Genomic DNA, 15,915 nt, shown 5'->3' on the forward strand with positions numbered 1-15,915 from the left:
TGTGGTTTCTTTTGAAAAGGATGCGCATGCTTGAGTTCATAACAAGGTGGTGTGCTTGGTAGGGGGTGAGGGGAGAGGGTATGGGGTGGAGAGAGTTCCATCCCCATTCACATCCCCCACCCCCCTCTAAGAGGGGAGGGGAGGGGCAGGGGGAGAGGCAGTTGCCTAGTGGTGTGTTGATGGACTGGGTGTCTCTGTGAGCCAGTGTTTATTGGTCAGCCATGTTTATATGGACAAAATAGGGCCATCCATGTCATGGTTTCCTATTATCATCCCTGTCAGGCTTCTGTATCCATGGTAACCCTGCCCACTGGTATTGAATAGTCCATGGAACTATTATTGTTTGTCTTTCATATAGGGAAGCAGAATATAATTTTTTTTGTGGACCACCAACCTTTAACGAGACACAGACATGCCTCCCGCAGCTCTGTTTGAAGGCTGAGTGTATCGGCTCTCTCTCTCTGCTGACAGTGTTTGTGAGATATGGGGTGAGTGATTGATGACAAGGGTTTACACTCCGCTCCACACACACACACACACACACACACACTGTACATGTTTGCAATGCTGTCTTTCTGGGGGATATTTCATTGACACTCATTATATTGTAATTTATAATTCCGCTCCATAGAAACTTCTCCCTTGGGATGAAAGCAGAAGGGAAACTTTTATACTCTTAAGCAAAAAGCCTGTTGTCAGTTTTTTAGGAGTCGATGTGCTGTCAGCTAGCTTGTGGACACCTCCGCCCACCCCTAGACACACAGACACTTCCAGACAGCACCTCAGAGGCCTCCATTGTGAGCTGCTTGATCTGTCTGCCCCTCCTTAGTGTCCCTGCTGCCTGGTGTCTGAGCTGCAGCTTGCCTGCCTGCCTCCCCTTGCCCCAGACCTCCTCTCTCTGCCTGACTCAGCGTTTGCACAACTGAAAAAACACAGAGAAGAATCCTGAACCCAGCAGGTAACGCTTTGAAGTGTGCCGGTGGTAGCGGCCTTGTGTAGGCGAGCTAGCAGAGCAGGGTGCTTTGCGTCGGCTAAGAGGATGCAGGAGAGAGAAATAGATTGAGAGAGAGAGACTGGGTTTTGTTTACAGTGATGCCACATTCTTCCCCAGATTGCAAAAGCTGTTGCTGGCTCTTTTGCGCTATTATAGTTCCTTATCTAAGACCATTACTGGCCAGACTACCTCTGTTTTGTCTTCGCAGAGGGGGAGGTGGAGGGCTCATCTCCTTCTCTCCACCTGGTTTGGGGAAGGAGTCGTGACTCAGTCCTGGGGGTGCCTGAAAGACATCTAGATTGATTTTGAAGCTGGCTTGCAGTTGTTCTGAGTTCTTAATATCTGTTGTCATGACAAGGCATGGAATTGAATAATTCAGAGCCTTGCATCAACACATACTGATGTTACAAAGTTTCTATGCAGACACTAACCACAGGTAGCTTCATTTGAGAATCTAGGCACTGTGTGTCTGATAGGGGCTCCATTGTTATAACATGAAATGTATTGTAACACGGTTAAGATATTTTTAAGGGTTATACACAATGTTTAAATCTCATTATCACCCTGTTACTTCAGCATGATCAGGGACAGTAAGGGTCTCAAACCCCTCCCATTAAACACACATAACCCTGAGTAAGAGGTTTGTGGCTCAGGTTGTCAGTTCTATCGGATACACTACATTTCATTGAATGATAGAACGATATAATTAACTACTTCAGGGTGGGGTGGAGATTTCATTGGTTCAATTAAACAAGTTGGAACAGGGTTGGAATGGTCAACTTTGGCCGTGCCTGGTCTAGAAACTAGTCTGTTAGATATGGCTGCTTATTCCTCTAGTGCCTGTATATCCAGTAGAGTAACAGGCTTGGGTTTACCTGCCAGGGGAGCCCCCCCAACTCCGCTACTGACAGCTGCACCACCTCAATCCCCCCCCCCCCCACCACAGGCCTCCCTAACAATAATAGCTTTTGTTCTAATAAACTGCGCATTTGAGAAGCAGTTGGGGTCTGTTCTGTTGTTTTAAACAGCAGGCAGTGCTGATACTGAAACGGTTGCTAGGACGATTACATTCTCACAGGTCTCTGGTTGTTTTGTTGCAGACTGTGGCTCTCTTCCTGTGTTGCAGGCAATGGGACCCCACCTGATTCTGCATAGCTGTGCAGCACATATTACAAGGGGAGGGTTCTGTTATCTGTGACGCAGGAAGGAAACTTGCATAGTTTCCTGTGTGCGGCAAGCTTGACGTGAGTTGAAATGAAAATTAAGTCCAGATCAAGATCAACAAGAAAAATAATACAACTTGCGAGAAGTTTGAAACATTGTTTATTAAGTCTTAAGTGTGTGTGAATGTGTGTGTGTGTGTGTGTGTGTGTGTGTGTGTGTGTGTGTGTGTGTGTGTGTGTGTGTGTGTGTGTTATCCATGCTGAAATACTTTCACTATATCCAATTTTTAGCTCCTGTAGAAGTACATTGTGGATGTTGACTGGAACACTTGGCTCAGTTCTACAGGAGTCCCCTGTGTTGTGCTGTGCTGTGCTGGGCTGTACAGAGCATCAGGGAAGAAATACCTCATTCCCACCAGCAGGAGGAGCTGTGGAGCAGTGTCTGCATTGCCTTGGGGGAAGACTGCAACCACCTCTGGCCCCCACCGGCTCAGGTACAGATGATGCATGTCTGTTTGAATCGATATGATGAAATGTTTATCCAGGAGGGTCCACCAGGGACTTAACATCTCATTAGCACTTTGGCAGGGCTGTGCTGTCAGCTAGCACAGGTGGAGGGAAGAAATCTATAAACAAGCATGTAAATTACAGCATTGCACAGGACAGGAGCATGTCATCTACATCTACCAGTGCATCAGCGCGTCGATCACTGAATCAAGAGATCTTTAGACCCCCAGAATGCACACCTGACCTGGGCTTGCCTTGCGTCCCCAGCTGGTCCTCAGAGCTGCCCTGCGTCCTGATCTGATGTAAAGGGGAGTTGTAGTGGCTGTTGTATATTGGGTAGCTCACAAATGTTTTAGTTGAAACTAATTTAGAGAGATCTTAAAGAGCCATGCAAATAAATAAAGAAAAACTGGACTGACATCGGAATGACATCGAATGACATCGAAAGAATATAAGATGGACTGAAGTTTGACAAATCCTTACCAGTGATTGGTTGATTACTCCTAGGTGAACTGTAATAAGCAATATATCCCTCACTCTTGAGTCACATTTTACAAAACAGATATTTAGGCGATCCAGCTATGGGAGAGTCCATTGAATCATTCCTGATCAGATTGATTTGAGAATTCCCACAGTGCATCTTTCAGAAGGAGCTTTGGAATCCTGTGCTGCGAGCGGTGTGAGGTGCAGAGGTGTGGCACTGGTTCCCTTTCCCGTACTTGATGAATCAGATCGGGTACAGAGCTGTGGCGTGTTCTTGACAGGTTCTCCGCTGTGCGTTGCCAGGCTGTGGAATTCCAGCAGTCCTGACGCAGCTCCCAGACTGGGGAGGGGAGGGGAAGGTAGCGGGAGTGCCGTGGTTGATTAATAGCCCCGGAGCTGCCAGCAGACAGTGGAGCAATGTAAATAATCGAAAGTTCAAAGTAAAGGCTGCCACGACCTGCTCTGGGGATGATGGATGAACACAGGAGCTCCTTACAGCACAGACAGGCTCCTGGAGAATTCCTTCGGGCTGACACTGCAGGAGAAACGGGACAGTCTGTCTTAACCAGGGAGGCACTAACAGTGTGAGGCTTGTTCCACGCTGGAAGTATAGAAATGAAAAAAAGGATAGTAGTGTGTGTGTGTGTGTGCGTGTGTGCGTGTGTGCGTATCTATGTATAGTATGTGTGTAAGTCAGCAGTAGCTTATGCAACACATGTTTACTATGCATGTTGCATCCAGGAGTATTCTATGATATATAAACCCTACATCTCTCTGTACGTCCACACAGGGGCTGAATTTCATTTGTAATTGAGCAATTTGTAATTAATTAATTACAATGGAATTGTGATTGGTATTGTACTTGAACCTTGACACACCTGTAAAATTGTAATTGATCACTTCCAGTTCAACTGTTCATTATTCTTGTATTCTAAGCCACTTTTGGTGACCTCAGATTGAAGTTATTCAGTATGTTTGTGTATTGATGTTACTTTTTAGTGTGATTGTAATAGAACAGAATCGCATTGCAATTGAAACTTCAGTAATCAATTTTGCTGTAATTGTAATTGTAATGGACCCCAGTCTGGTCATCTTCACTATGCTTTCATTAAACTTTGCTGTTCTTTTCAACACTTTAAAGGGACCTCTTACATAGCCCCCCCCCCAATGGCCTATGTTCTGTGTCACAATAAGAAGTTACGGTACAATAGAAAACAATGTCTTTGAATGTTTGTCAAAGGGGCGTTGTGATTGGCTCAGAGGGCCTGGGTGATTTCTATCGCTACTGAAGTCTTTTGTCCTTGATTTGCAGAACCTGCTGTAGGTGGGCCAGCAATGAGGTTTCAGCTCCACAGGTGTGTGAATATTTGATCAGACGTGACTTTTTCTTTAGTTTTGTGTGTGTGACGCCACTGTGGTCGACTTGTTTCATTTATTTTCACATGGGTGGTCGCATTTTTCAACTGGTGTGTTCAATGTTTTTTTTTTTTTTTTTTTTTTTATAATATAATTCAAAAACCCAAACTGTGACTACCTCAGAAAGGCTGTTGTTCGTTTGTTGAGTCATTTTATCCATGTAATTTCAGTGAAACGCTGTCGCTGGCGCGGTAGCACACAGGCAAGTCAAAGCAAACCTCCTGAAACATCCTTTGTATCAACGGAATGATTACCATCGTCTCTGGAACATTCCGGTGGATGCATCATCTCAGGGGTTAGCTAGCTGGCAAAATATATGGAAAGAAATCGCATGGACATATAATGAGCTAACAGGGAGCATACCGTAGACTCCCTCCTTGTGAACAGCTCAGCGTTAAAGTATTTGCAGCTAGCAAAATCATTTCATAAATCTCACGCGTGGGTAGAAAATGTTTTTTTTTTTAGTTTTTTGACTTGATATCTGATACCAGGGTAATAAAATCTTGGTTTGCAAGCCTTGCTTTTTTGTGTTTCCTTGCACTTCCTAGCCTGAAGAGTGAAATTGCCCCCGCCCTAGACACCTTGCCTTACTTTGCAACCAGCAACGTACGTTAACCCCAGAAACACAGAAGTGAAAAAGTTACAGTAAGACCAAAAAAAAAAAAAACTTGCTTTAGTCTAGTCTAGTAACATTTTTTTATAAAATGTGTTTCTTTCAAAACTGCACATTGGAGACCTATTTAGAGAATGGAGGGGGATTTACAGCTCATTTCCACACCATTCGGGACCAGATGACCCAAAAAAACCCCCAAAACTATATATACTTCAGCAGAATTATTGAATACTTAACGTAACGTAAAAAAAAAAGGAAAACTCTGAGAATATGAGCGGCGCTCCTGCTTCTGACATGAACCCCGCTCTAACAGGTCTCAGATCCCGGGTTTCTCTCCTCTCCCCCAGGCTAGTCTCCTGATTTATGTGAGGAGCTGATGCCCTCAGCTGCTTGAGATCTAAAGATGGGAGCAGGACAGGCGTCTTCTTGGGGGGTCTTCAGGTTTTATAACTGAATATAAGTTTGCTGGCGTGGGGAGTCACGGCTCTTGGAAAGACAACACCAGGGCAGAGTGAAGGGAGGGCTGACGGATCTGCAGAGACATGGAGAGCTCAATGCAGGGGGCTCAGTGCAGGAGGAGAGGGACAAGTGAAGATATTTATACTAGAGACTGCAAAAGGCAATCTTTGAACAGGGATGGGACAACATCTAAGAGGTGTTGCTTCCAGAAAGGGATGACCCATCTTTTGAAGTTCTTGAAAGGTGTCTTTCAATATGGAGGTGATAGCAAGTACAGTACATGTGTTACCTTTTGTACAGTAAATGGTAGATGCAGTGAAGTTACATTTATTGTGTCAAGGTTAAGGACCCTTCCAAGTAACTGTAGATTGTGAACTCCAATTGCAATTCAAGCCAGTCAGAATTAAAACCTGTACATGCAATGATGGCCAACTTTAGATTAGGATGACGTTCCAAAATTATTATTATTTATTATTATTATTATTATTATTATTATTAGCAATAATATGGTATTACTATTAGTATGGATATTGTTATGAATATTATTATTATTCACAAGAGGAACTAGATACATACCATAAAAAAAATTATAATCCCACGTAATCCTTTGAAGATTTAAGTCTCTTTCTGCATAACTGGCACCACATTTTTTAAATCAGAAGTAATACGCACCACGGAAATGGATTAGAGTCCAGTAATTGGATTTAAAGCATAGCAGAAATAACAGCCCACTACTGTGGGTGGAGAGGCAGGTTTGAGTGCTGGCACTAAGTTAAGAACCCAAGATGGAAGATGCTCAGATTCGCTTTCAAGAGAGCCACCATAGACCGGAGAGAGGGGGTGGTCTGTTTGCCTTTTTGTACTCACTTAAGAGACCTCCACCATCTCACTCCGAGCCCCCTGTCCCAGGGCAGGGTCAATTGCAAGGCGAGATGTTTATTAGGTGAAGATATTAACACAGGCAGGGCAGCCCGGAGCACACATTCGTGTTTAATCAGAGCGAGCCCACGGATGTTGTTTCAGTGCGGTGAGAGATGCCCTGTCCCCAGGCAGTGCTGTTCAGCCCCTTTGTAAACTACACGGGGAATCAGATAAACCTGGCCATGAGTGCGCGCCTCCGCCCTGCTTTATAAAGAGTGGTGGGGTCTGAACTGGGATCCCTTCCTCTCTCACCTCGCTGCGGCTGCTGCTTTTCTATCTCAGTGATGCACAGTATATCACGCTGTGATTGCAGAAGTCTTTTTTCTTATCATTATTGTTAGAGTGCACAACGATTTTACCCCACGATGTTCTCTCCAATTTAGAATGTCCAATCTATTTTCCCCCTCACCACAGCAATTCACCACGCAGCTCAGGAGAAACAGAGACATACTAATTCTGTATGAATACGACCTTAGGTGTCTTTGAACTGTGGTCTGGACAGCAGCCCCGCACCTGGACGCTAGTGCAGCACAATAAACTAATCTAGTGCTGTACATGTCGTGTGTGTGTGTGTGTGACACCCACTGACTGTAAGGGACTAAATGTGCTTCTTCATTTAAAGGTTTAGTTTTTAACTGTCAGCACAGCACCCCTCAGAGTGCTGCGCTCCTCCCCCAAATGAAAGCAAAGACACCCAGCTCACTGAGACCCCAGCTGGCCCCAGAGCCCTGGAGTCTGCAGTGATTGATGGTGCAACCCGAGACAAGTGCTACACTGTTAACAGCTCCCCCTGAGTCTGAGCATGGAGGGTGTGAGTGAGTCCCAGCCCCACGGCCCCCAGACTCTCACAGCACAGCTGAGAGGAACTGCTTTGTTTGGGCTTGTGATTGAGGGGGGGGGGGGGGGGTCTTCCCTCAGCAAGCCTGTGCCAGACTGCTGTGTTGCCGGGGAGAAAGAGCTCTGTATCCCTGGGTTTATGGGTAATCTGCTTTTTTTTCATGTGTCTGAATGGTCTCTCTTGCTGTATATGCTTTGTCAAGGCTGACCAACCAGGTACCTTGAAAATTAGCCCTGGGGGAGGAGCCAACACCACTCCAATAACTTATATCTTTTATTTAGTTCATTCCAAAACTAGTCAGTAAAAGGTGATTTTAATAACAGACGTGTCCCTAATGTTAGTATACTGTGTATTTAGACATTCAAAAGCTAAGCTTTATTCAGGTTTACCTAGCTAGCTATCCTTTTGCAATTCAAATAGCATAACTCCTGTTTTATGCATTGTGAAGTTAGCTGACATCATGATTAATAGCATGGTACTGCAGCTGCAGTTTGCCCCTCTGGCAGAGATAGAAGACAGGGATACTTACAGCTGTCTTCAGGCAATATCCCACTGCCAGTAATTTGTAGGTAAAAATGTTACGGTCCATCGTTTCCAAGTGTCAGTTGAAGCCGTGAGAATTTAAGCACGTTGCATTAATACTGTACTGTAGGCCATTCTGTATTAACTCGTATGAAACACCTACACACATTTAATTTATTTGTGTTTTATTAATTTGGATTAGTTTTACTCAGACGTGTCAAGTTTGGCAGGTCCTGACAGCTGAGATCTTGTTTGAATATAATGTATTTCTAGAAACCTGCTCATCCCATTGTAATGCAACCTGGGTAGGGCATTCTTTAGAACAGAATATTAAAGGAGACGTCCCTCTGACTCTAAATGCGTATGTGGACTCATTGTACCACAATGCACTGACATGTGCAGCACACAGCACTTCACTGATGATAACAATACCGCTAGGTTCAGACCTGGGGTCAGGTACAATTGCAACTGTGCAATTTGTAATTAATTGCAATTGCAATGTAATTGTAATTGAACCATGGCACACCTGTGTAATTGTAATTATACCATATACTCGATTACAGTTCAAATACGCATTTGTTTGTCATTCGATCATTATTCTTGTATTATCTTGTTTATTGCATATTATGTTTCTGTATTTGTACCGGTGATAACTGCTTGGTTATTCAGAGAGTAAACATGTTGTGTGTTGTCGTTTATGTTTGCATACCCTTTTAGGACTTGTTATTGTTATGTTAAACTTAAGTATTTAAATAATTAATGCAGCTCTTGGCTGGCTTAGTTGGTAGAGCATTGGTCCCTAAGGTACGTGGTTCAAGTCCCACATGAGGCACAAGTGTTAATCTCTCATTTTCAAAAATAATGTTTAATTTACCTTATAGGCCTATAAGGTCTGGCTTTGAACCCAGTTCAAGTCACAAATGAACCGAAGCTGGGAATCACAATCTATCCTTAGGTCCACATCACACAAGGTAATAATGTTTTCACGCAGCAGGTGCTCCAGCTGCGACCCTGACTCCCAGGCTGGTGGGTTCAAACCCTGTGTTAGGAGCACAGGTTCTCCTTTCATTTTCAGACTTTGCCCTTTTTGATAGACTCTCTGGCAGGGGGTCTCTATCAGTCCGGAGCTGGAGCTGCGAACTGCCTTAGCTTCACCACCCAATACCAACAGAAAAAAAACAACAAGAACAATTTATATTATTTTGTTATATTTACTCATAAGCCATCTATAAAAATCTTAATACTAAAATGCTTTTACATGGAGTCTGCAGTTCATAAACCCCTTTCTTGTGTGTTTACAACAAAATCAAAATTCAAAACATAGTCGTACTTTACACATGTACAAGAGTTTTTACAACATTGAAACACAATTAGAAAAAACAGTCTTTCAATTCAACCCCCCCCCCCCCTCAAAAAAAAAACCCTAAAAAGAACAACATAAAAACAATATTTTTAATTAAAAAAATCTCTCTTTTTTAATTCAGTGTTAAAATATCTTAATATTTACTTAGCAATAACTATTTTAGGTATACTTTTTAAAACCATACCTTTTTTTTTTTAATATATATAAACGATAGTGGATTTAAATAACACAGGCTAAAGGATGGGTGGGCCTGCACCCACCCTGTTCGTTTCCATGGTGCATCTTTCTACCCAAGCTGAATATTCAATGCAATAATATACACTTTAGTAGTATTGCACGCGTGCCTCAAAGTGAACAGCCTCTCTCAATGAACAGCCTGTCTCATTTCCCCTTCCTCTCTCTCTTTCACGCACGCACACACACACTTAGACTGCGTTTACCAAATTCTGAGGCAGTTTCGTTTTAAAACAAGAACAGCCCAACCTATCTTAAAGAGTTATAAAGGAGCCAGTCACTAGCTGGTGTTTTTCGAAGCAATACACCCGAGCAATAAAATAAATGCAATAACCTGTGAACTCCCAGAACTACAGTGTTACAGAAATGTTGAGTTAGCTGCAGGATATTAATGAGTTACTACAGAGCTGGGGTTTTTATAAAAAAAATTATCCACGCTACAGAACCACTGATGCAGGTTAGCTGTAGTGATCTGCTGTGACAATGTGACTTTTTCATTTTTTTTCCTTTAGAAAAAAAAATAAAAAAATAATAGAAGATACACAGGTCATGAGAAGCAACCCCTATTCCTGTTTAAACATTTAAAATATACAGTATATACAGAATATACATATACAGAGTATATATATATATATATATATATATATATATATATATATATATATATATATATATATATATATATATAAACACAGAGGATTTTAAAACTATTATTTAAACCAATTTAAAAACCCAAACATTGTACAAGCATACAGTATAGCAACATTATTACAATATTTTTTCTTTCTTTTTTGTGTGGGGAAAAAAAAATGAAATAAATACCTGCTTTAGGCTAAACGCCTCTTAAATGTTTTTTTATTACAAAAAAGTGTCACAAATATTTTACCGCACAGTGCCGCCACGGTTTTGAACCGGTACCGGTGTGACATCACTTCTTGCAGTAGCCATGGAGTTTGAGACTCCCAGATCTGCAGGGATTATTAAGTTTCACAACGCCAGCTATTCCTGGCGCTCCCTCAAGGTCCCCCAGCAGTTAGAGTTTACAGTAATATCCTTAGTGCTCTTTTCACTTGCAGCAGGCTTTGGTTGCCTGGAGAAACATGACATCACATCCCCGTACCAGTGCTCTTTAAAGCTCTTGGTTACAATAAGAAATGTAGTTTAAAACAAACAAACAAAAAAGTTATCAAATAGCACGGTTAACCCAGGCTTGCATATTGAACTGCAGCAGCAGAGATAAGAGCAACCAAAAAACAACCACCTATTTGGCAAAAGCAAAATAAATGACACAGAACGGATTCTCGTTTCAGCCAATCACACTGCTCTCATGTGGAAGTCTGATTGTCCAATCACAGGTTTACATTAGCGCTGCAAAGAGCATGGAAGTGCTTTGGGTGTGTGTATTGTGTTAGTCATACAGCCACACACTCTCAAGTCTTCATTTACGAATTTGCAAAAAAAGTTCTCGTCGGCCAATTGGATTGCAGGGTCCCACTTAAAGAAGATTCGATTCAATAGATACATATTTAAAAGATAAAACAAAAGCTACATTAAACGAATAATACCCTTTGAAGGTGCTTTGGTTTGTGAAGTCACACATTTATTGTATTTACAAACTCACCATCAGCTAAATATTCAAGATCCCTCCCTACTTTACTCCTCCCTCTCCCTGATAGAAAAACAAATTCATACCCCCCTGCCCCTCATTCTGTTTTTAAAAGGTGCACTGAACCATAAAGCAGCGTCCCTTTGATTAGAACCAAACTATTAATGCTATTAAGGTTCTAAGTTCAGACCTTCCACTCCGGGTTCATTATCATAAAGTATCCTGCATTTTGTGTAAGAAATACACGGCATGAGGGAGTTAAGTGGAGGGCTGTAATCACTTCTGAAGTGTAGTGTATACTTTTCTGTCGACGCACACATTGCAGCATGTATATGGCATTGTAATACAAAGGATTTACCTTCAGTGTTCAAAGTGTAACAAGTGTGTTATACCAGAGTGGCCCCAGTTCTAGAAGCCCATTATAATGTCTGAGGTAAGCTCAGTATGGCTGACATTTCCGTGTGTGTGTGTGTGTGTGTGTCTGCTTTACTATTGGTATTTATTAAGAATTATTTTTCCACGGCAGCGGTTTGATTTCTCCATTCAAACGGCACAGCCATTTAAAAAAAAAAAAAAGTATTACATAAAATGAGATCACAATTTAACAGACAGCCCTGTCCGCTCAGACCACTTTTTCAGTTGCACAAAGATGAGGCAGGTTTTTCAAACTAGGAACACCCAATCCCTCAGCTTTGCTATTTACAAGATTTCACAAACGTCACACTCCCAGCTGGGCTGATGAAGATTGAAGGACAGATACAGTGCACTTCATTTTTTTACCGCTAGGTTTACCTTTATCATATATTTTTTAAGAGCAGTGTCCTGGGTCGATCATTATAACAACATATATATATATATAATCTACACACACACACACACACACACACACATACATACCCACACCCACACACACACACGGAACTGAATGACCTGTACAGTTTACACCTGATTCAGATAACAGGCAGAGGTACTGACGTGTATGGCTTGATTAGAAAATCATCATTCCTCTTTTTTTTCTTTTTTTTTGTTTACTGCAAGGCAAAAATATCCCTGGAAACATCAAAATGAGGTCTGGAGATAATTCTCTATTTAAATTCATACTGAAGCACGGTCCCTATATCACACCGTCCCACCCCTGAAGAAAACCCAAGCTGTCCATACATACAAGACTCCTCTTACCCCCGTCCTATCCCAATCAATACACACATCCACATCAGCAACACGGGGAATCCCTCTCTGCAATACGAACAAACCATTCCGCCATTCTTCTCTCCCACTTTGGCAGCCAACTTGTAGGCAAATTTCTATTTTATTTATTCTACAAAAAAAGTCCTTGGATGACAGGCGCGCTTGTAAAAAGTGCTGGATGTTTTTTTCAGGTGCTGAGGATTACAGAAAGCTGATTGATCTCGTCCGTCATCTCCGCCAAAAAAGACCCTTTGAATAATTCTTCAGTGCACTTTGGGTACAACAGCTACCAGTTGCAGTAACCAGTTACCAGTTATAGGGACAGAGCTGTGATGCTTAAATCAACATGATGCCTTAACTTCTGTATTCCAGGTCTTCACATAATCACCGAGAGAGAGAAGATGAAGGGGTGATGTGAAACTGTGCCTACCACCTCCACAAAACAAACCACTCTTTTGTCTCCCAAGTGCTTCTGGTACCACTGGGCTGCATGGCCCTTGTAGGGCCTGTCTGACTGGGCTAGCTCTGGTAAGCTCTGCTGCAGCAGTAGACCGAGCCGACCCTGCCTCTCAACCCCATACAATCCAACCTGTCTCCATTAGAACTCCAGCAGCCAAACCGTTTCTCAGAGGAGAGTGGTGGCTGGGGTGGAGTCCTCATCCGTTGTCTCCGGTCACCTGTCTCCACAGCCGCTAGCAGAGGATGGACACCCCCTGGGCAGTGACCAGCTGACCTGTGGTGGGGTCGTAGGTCCCGGCCAGGTAGTAGAGATCCTGGCCATTGTGTTGCTTCCTGCCTTGGCTCAGGCACTCATATTCCTCATGGGTTACCACCTGGCACTTGTGAGAGATGGTCTGCACGTCGTTCTCGTCTTCGTGGCAAGACTGGTACAGGGCATGCTAGGATAGAAGAAGAAAGTGAATGCTTTACAATTGGTTGATTTTTTTGCCCCCTACCCTGCGCCCTAGAGGTTTCTAAATGCAGCCTGGTTTGCTGTGGGTATAGAAAACAAGGAACAGAGTGAATCACAAGCCCCTCCCAATGAGAATCTGTAGAAACTGCCTTGTTTGGAGTAAATGCATGGCGTTTAAGGAAAAGCTTCCAGAAGCAGCTTGAAGCTTCCTCTGCATGGCAACCCATTCTGTCTCTCATCTGCGTTTACTCTGTCTGTGGATTATAGATGTGATGCAATTACAAAACCACACATAAAAAGGAGAAATTACCACTAATTGGTCATTACCTCTAGAGCCATTTATCATTGTTACAATTATAGAGGGAGATTACTGTATTAGGAAAAACCCATATCCTGTAGAATGGAGGAATTCTTCTCTCCTAAAATTTTTTATTTAATTTATTTACTTCCCTACTACATAGTAAAACCAAGAAGAAAACTCTGATCAAAACCCCCTTAACAGGGTATAAAAACCATTTGATTAAACGTATATAAATCAGGACCTCGACACCTGTGCTTCCTCACCCTGCCGTCGCGGTGTCTCTTGCCCAGCTTGGTCTCTTCAGGATGGTAGAACCACTTGACCTTGACCACCATGTTGCTGGCCCAGGACTCCCAGAAGCTCTCGATTCGGCCGATGTAGGGGAGGTGCGGCCGGCCAGCGGACAGGAAGACAGCGCAGTCTCCCACGTGCACTGCCTCCTTCCCTCGCACGATTGCCTTGTAGAATAGCTTCCTGGCCTTTCCTTTCATGCCTCGCCTCTGCAACAGCCACGGTGCATCCGTTACTTAGTGTATATTTAAAATATACCTAACCCACATGAACACATCCTAGACTTTACTATCTAGTGCCAGACTTTTACAGCAAAGCTTTATACGTATTCAGCATGCAGCCATTCCTTCTCTCTCATCAGCCTTGTCTTCTATTATCCACATGTTATGTCACTAGGAACTGGCTAGCGATTTCTTGGAGCAGCATTTCAACAAAGACCCCCTTCAGACCCCCTGTGGTTATAAGCAGTATTTATGCTCCAAGACTCCATCATCATGATAAGGTAAAACTGTAATGAACTGGTTATGCAAATTTGTCGACTCATACCATCGCCAGCGAATTAACTTTTAATGAAATGTGAACCCCTGAAGCAAGGCCTACCTGAGTGGGGTTCCCAGACCACTTCCAGAGCTGCCTGGCAGGCAGGAAGTTGGAGATCTTGGGCCCATTGTCGACGGAGGGCAGCCTCTGCCGCTTGGCTGTCTTTGAGGAGGAGGAGCTGGGGCTCTCTTTTCTCTTCAGTGGCTTGCTGCTGCTTACCGCCATGGCCTTGGCCACGAAGGAACCAGCGTTGGCGGGGGGCTCCGGGGGCTGCAGCAGGGCGGTGGGGACTGAGGGGTGGGAGGAGAGGCAGGACTGGAGCAGCAGAGTGGAGTCCTCCTCGTCCTCGGAGCTATAGGAGGAATCGTTGTCGGAGGAGCACAGGCTGGAGCTGGAGAGAGAGCCGGAGCTGGAGGAGCAGGAAGACACAGAGGAGGTGGAGGAGACAGAGAGCTGTGACAGGAAGCGGCCGGCATTCCTCAATCCGGTGTTCCTTTCATCGTCCTCCACTTCATCGTCCTCCTCATCCATGTCCGAGTAGGAGCTGTGGCAGTCGCTGTCGCAGTTCATCCCGAACTCCGAGTACTCGCCCAGCCCCAGGGAGGAGGCGGGGGGCTTGCGTAGCTGGCCGGCCCCTTTCAGGAGGAGGTCTGCCCTGTTCCCGCCCCCCTTCTTGTTGTCCTTCACCAGCAGCACAGGGGGAGTGTATCCCACAGGAGAGGCATCCACCACCACCACCTCCTTGGCCCCGAAACCCTTCTCCACCCTGCCATTGCTCCCTGCGCTCCCCAGCAGCAGCAGAGCCTTGCCGTTCTTGGTCTTGGGAGAGGTTACACCCTCGTGGTCCAGCTTGACCAGGAACTCTGCTCCCCTGCCGGCCTTCCTCCCCCTCTGCCCTCCGTCGTGCGGCAGCCTCTTGCCCCGGGATGAGGTGTTGTTCCTGGGGCTGAGGGGCAGCCCTGCCTGGCTCCCGAAGCTGGAGTAGCCATTGGCGATGCTGCTGAAGGAGTCCACCTCGAAGGAGCTGCTGAAGATGGTCTTGGCAGGGGTGGAGGGAGGCGTGGAGAGCGGGTGCAGGGTGAAGCCCCCGCTGCCTGTCTCCTTGCTCTTGGACATCTTCCTGGGATTCCCACTGAGCTGGAACAGGTTCTGAAGGCCCATGCTCATCTTGTGGGGCGTTCTCTTTTTGGGCAGTGCCACTCCGGGCCAGCTCAGAAGGGGGCTGCTGCTGCTGCTGCTGCTTTTACACAGGCTTCCTGGAGCTGTGCTTTTTGTTTCTGAGTTGGCTGTCTTCACTTTACCTGCAAGCAAAAGTTTTTTTTTTTGTTACAAGATGGCTTTGTGAACTAACACGGAACAAGTTACAATTAAAACTATATAATATTATGGTCTACAATAGGTTTTAGAGAGCCTATTTGGTATGGTGCACATGTTGCCGAGTTAGCTGTACAATTGATGAAATTGACTGATGAAACTGGTCAGTGTTTTAAACCTTTAACATTAAAACATACAATTCAGCAACTATAGGGTAGTTATTTTTCTTTAAGGTTAGCATGGATGTCC

At 44.2% G+C, this 15,915-nt stretch overlaps 1 protein-coding gene across 1 annotated transcript in view; it reads right to left on the reverse strand.

Annotated features, from left to right (window-relative positions):
* Positions 1 to 10,271: 10,271 nt before the first annotated feature.
* Positions 10,272 to 15,915, reverse strand: part of bahcc1b (BAH domain and coiled-coil containing 1b) — an 89,776-nt gene continuing 84,132 nt past the window's right edge. The window contains 3 exon segments of the mRNA XM_041221860.1: positions 10,272 to 13,206; positions 13,785 to 14,021; positions 14,413 to 15,653. Coding sequence (XP_041077794.1) covers positions 13,000 to 13,206; positions 13,785 to 14,021; positions 14,413 to 15,653 — 1,685 coding nt within the window. The 3' untranslated portion in view covers positions 10,272 to 12,999.

This window comes from Polyodon spathula, chromosome 21 (genome assembly GCF_017654505.1).
Source record: "Polyodon spathula isolate WHYD16114869_AA chromosome 21, ASM1765450v1, whole genome shotgun sequence".
Lineage (NCBI taxonomy): Eukaryota > Metazoa > Chordata > Actinopteri > Acipenseriformes > Polyodontidae > Polyodon > Polyodon spathula.